General features: G+C 56.0%; 1 protein-coding gene across 1 annotated transcript in view; it reads right to left on the minus strand.

Moving 5' to 3' along the window:
• RHBG (Rh family B glycoprotein) overlaps positions 1-4,063 on the minus strand; it is a gene marked incomplete at its 5' end in the record, with an annotated part of 6,408 nt that extends 2,345 nt beyond the window's left edge. The window contains 4 exons of the mRNA XM_008051542.1: positions 679-812; positions 928-1,065; positions 1,349-1,515; positions 4,024-4,063. Coding sequence (XP_008049733.1) covers positions 679-812; positions 928-1,065; positions 1,349-1,515; positions 4,024-4,063 — 479 coding nt within the window. The remainder of the gene's footprint in view (positions 1-678; positions 813-927; positions 1,066-1,348; positions 1,516-4,023) is intronic.
• Positions 4,064-4,066: the final 3 nt, after the last annotated feature.

The following is a 4,066-nucleotide window of genomic DNA, read 5'->3' on the forward strand; positions in this document are numbered from 1 at the left end:
TTTGGGAGGCCGAGGTGAGTGGATTGCCTGAACCCGAGGGTTCGAGACCTGCCTGGGCAACTTGGAGAGACCTCATCTCTACAATAAATCAAAAAATTAGCTGGACATGATAGTGCGCGCCTGTAGTTCCAGCTACTTGGAAGGCTGAGGCGGAAGGATCGCCGGAGTCCAGCAGGTCGAGGCTGTGGCGGCCGGGAGCGGCCAGTGCACTCCAGTCTGAGCGACAGAGTGAGACTCCAACTCAAAAAAAAACCAAAAAGACTGCAGGTGCATACCACCACACTGGGCTATTTTTTTTTTTTTAAGTTTTTTAGAGACAGAGCCTTACTATGTTGCCCAGGCTGGTCTCAAGCTCCTAGGCTCAAGTAATCATCTTGCCTCGGCCGCCCAAAGCACTGGGAATGTAGGGACGAGCCACCATGCTCAGCCTCTTACTGACTCTTCAGTAACATTTAATATTCTTGAAATTAATTGTTCAATGACCTTCTGCTGCACTTGACTGAGGACCAGAAGGGAAGTCACTGGGTTGGTCATGTTCAACTCGTTTCCTTGGCTCCCAGAATATGAATGGATGGATGAATGAATGAAAATACACATTGCTTTTTTCTGCCCACAGAGGAGAGGGAGGGAGGGTGTTCCAGAGAGATCATGCCTGTGTGTGTTTTGGAGGAAACTCACCCATCTCCATAAGCTTCGTGGGTGGCCAGCCCAGCCACAAGGACCCCCAGGAGGGCCCCCAGGACGCCGGGCATACCGTGGAGGTTGTGGACACCACATGTGTCTTGGACTTTGAATTTTGATTCAAGGGTGGGCTGGAGGACAGAACAGGCCATGAGTCTCCTGTGCCCCCTCCCGCCCCCTGGGGCTGTTGGCGGGGAGGGGAGCTGAAGACGCCATGTTCCGCCCGGGCCCCAGAGGCGTCTGTACGGTGAAGAACTTGTACCCCAGCGTGGAGACAGTCCCAGCCAAGAAGCCAGCTGCCAGGGCCCCAAAGGGCGTCAGCATCATTTCGCTGGATGTCCCCACCACAACCCCTCCGGCCAGTGCTGCGTTCTGGATGTGGACCTAAGGGGACAGGGAAGTGCAAGGCATCATCACACCCACACTCCACCCAACCCCATCCACCACAGCGACACCTACTGCTTCTGAAGTCCCTCTGCCAGCTAACCTCTAACTCTCCAGCCATCATATCCGCTCCCCTCACTCTGACCCACGACCATCAGTACAGACAAAGCCCCCACGCTTGTGCCCCTGCCCGTTCCTCTGGAGAGTCTTCCCGGCGGGGCCACAGGCCTCTCCTCCCCCTCCTAAGTCAGCCCTCCGCCTCTCCCAAGGCCTCCTCCCATACCATGTCCAGTCGACCATCTTCCCCGACAAGGGCTGACAAGGCGAAGGTGCTGAGCGTGCTCGCGGTCAGGGAGTAGTATGTGTTGAGGGCCGTCGGGTGCTGCCCGTCTCCCAGCGTCGTGGGCGCAGAGTTGAAGCTAGGCCAGAAGATCCACAGGAAGATGGTCCCTAAATGTGGGCGGGCAGGCAGAGTGAGGGGAAGTGGTGGCTCCCCCAAAGGGATGAGTTGTGTAACTACAGGCAAGTTACTTGCTCTCGGCAGCCTGTTTCCCCATCTGCAAAGTGGGACGGATCACAGTACCACCTCATAAAGTGAGGTTAAACGAGGTGATGTCTCTGGGCGTGGTGGCTCATGCCTGTAATCCCAGCACTTTAGGAGGCTGAGGTGAGAGGATTGCCTGAGTCCAGGAGTTTGATACCAGCCTGGGAAATATGGTGAGACTTTGTCACTACAATAGATGAAAAATTAGCCGGGTGTGGTGGCAGGCACCGGTAGTCCCAGCTACTCAGGAGGCTGAAGCAGAAGGATCACTTGAACCCAGCAGGTGGAGGTTGAGGTGACCATAAATGTGCCACTGCACTCCAGCCTGGATGACCACTGCACTCCAGCCTGGATGACAGAGTGACTCAAAAAATTAAAATAAATAAAAAACAAATGAGGTGATGCCTACGAATGCACCGCCCATGGTCCAGCCTGGGAAGAGGCCATCCTTCCCAGGCTGGTATCGAACTCCTGGGCTCAGTCCCACTTGCCCAGCAAACAGCAGCTATGAAAGGATGCCGGCACAGAAGGGACTGCTTGACTGAAAACTAGAGCGCCAAGAAAAGGAAAGGAAAAGAGGCCAAGGTCACTGCGTGTCAGGCACTGTGCTGGGTACTGACATACGTATCAGAAAAACAATTTGTTTTATAACCCTAACTGCCTCCTGGAGGGGTGGGGCCCTGCAGTGTCCGGGAGAGGCAGTGTCTGCTGAGCACCAGGTGGGCTGGGCCTGCCATATGTTGGGGTGGGACCTGGGAGCCTCTTTAGCCTGCCTGCCTGCCTGCCTATGTGAGGCTCCCAAGTCAATCCTGGAGGGTGAGGAGGGAGGAGCCGAAGGACAAGGTAAGGGAGAAGGCAGGGGACCCTGTTGAGCGCGCCAGCAAGCTAGGAGGCTTGGGGACTGCTCCTTAGTCCTGAGTGCTCAGATGGGTGTGGCTTCTCCCTGCAACCCTACAACCATCTTGAGGCAAATCTATGGCACCCACATATGCATCCTGGGGTGGGCCACATTCCTGTCCGGGTGAAGCACCCACTCAAATCCAGGAACTGGGAGGCAGGGTATGAGGATGTAAGTCTCCCAAGAATGGTTGGAAGTCCTGGGGAAGCCTTTGGACTTGAAGACAAACTTATCTGAGTCTCAAAGAGGCCTCAGCGGACCTAGGGTTCCTCCTGCTCTGTTTCACAACGAACCCAGAGGTGGGTGAGAAATACAAAACCAGCCTCTCTTTTTAATATAAGAATAGGCACTTCCAGGCCAGGCACAGTGTCTCACACCTGTAATCCCAGCACTTTGGGAGGTAGAGGCAAGAGGATTGCCTGAGCCCAGAGGTTCGAGACCAGCCTGGGCAACTTGGCAAGACCTTGTCTCTACAATAAATCAAAAAATTAACCGGCCGTTTTGATGTGTGCCTGTAGTTCCAGCCACCTGGAAGGCTGAGGTGGAAGGACTGCTTGAACCCAGCAGGCTGAAGCTGCAGTGGCTGTGAGTGTGCCACTGCACTCTAGCCTGGGTGACAGGGTGAGACCCTAACTCAAAAAACAACCAAAAAATAGGCACTTCCAGCTGGATTCTAGGCGCATACCTATAATCTCAACACTTTGGGAGGCCGAGGTAGGAGGATCACTTGAGACCAAGCGTTGGAGACCAGCCTGAGACCCCGTGTCAACAACAACAAAAAAAAGCCAGGTATGGTGGCACATGCCAGTAGTCCTAGCTACTCAGAAGGCTCAAAAGAGAAAGAAAGAAAGAAAGGAAGGAAGACTAAGCACTTCAGTTCCTACTCAATACCTTCTACCAAAACATCGAATGTAGATTTCCTTTCCTGCCTGCAGTTTGTGAGGATGGAAGGGCCCAGGTGGAAGCACACACTTAGAAGAAGCAGGTGGTGGCGACAGGCTCCCAGGCCAGATCCTGCCGTTCCCCAGGGTGACCTAAGACCCCTCCTTGCCCCTGCCTGAGAATACAGGGACCTCCCGGGAACTGCGGAGGACGTGTCCTCAGGAGACGGAAGGCGGCAGTAGGGGCAGGCAAAGGTTGCCTGTTCGCAAGGAGCCAACGGGGAAGGCCTGGAGGCCAGGGAGAGGCTGAGCGGATCAGGAGTCCAGGAGGAGAGAGGAGGCGGGGAGGAGCCGGCCCCAGGGGTGTGCCAGGCCCGGGAAGCTGGTTTCTAACTTGTGGGTGGTGGGGATCCTGGAAGGCTTTAAGCAGGGATTGAGGGGCTCTTAGAAAGGTCCCGGGGACTGGGTCCAGGGCACACGCATATACCCCAGGCCTGAGTTCTAAGAACCTGACGGGAAACGAGGGAGAACAGCAGAGACCCCACGGCTCCCGGATGGGAAGGGCGCTCCCAGCCAGAACCCCAACGACTGCGGGCCCCGCCCCGGCCCCGCCCCCCGCCCCCGCCCGGCCTCACCAATCACGGCGAAGGGGTCCGAGTGGTGGCCCGAGCCCCGGCG

This window comes from Carlito syrichta, unplaced genomic scaffold (genome assembly GCF_000164805.1).
Source record: "Carlito syrichta isolate Samal-C Ts95f unplaced genomic scaffold, Tarsius_syrichta-2.0.1 Scaffold192609, whole genome shotgun sequence".
Classification (NCBI taxonomy): domain Eukaryota; kingdom Metazoa; phylum Chordata; class Mammalia; order Primates; family Tarsiidae; genus Carlito; species Carlito syrichta.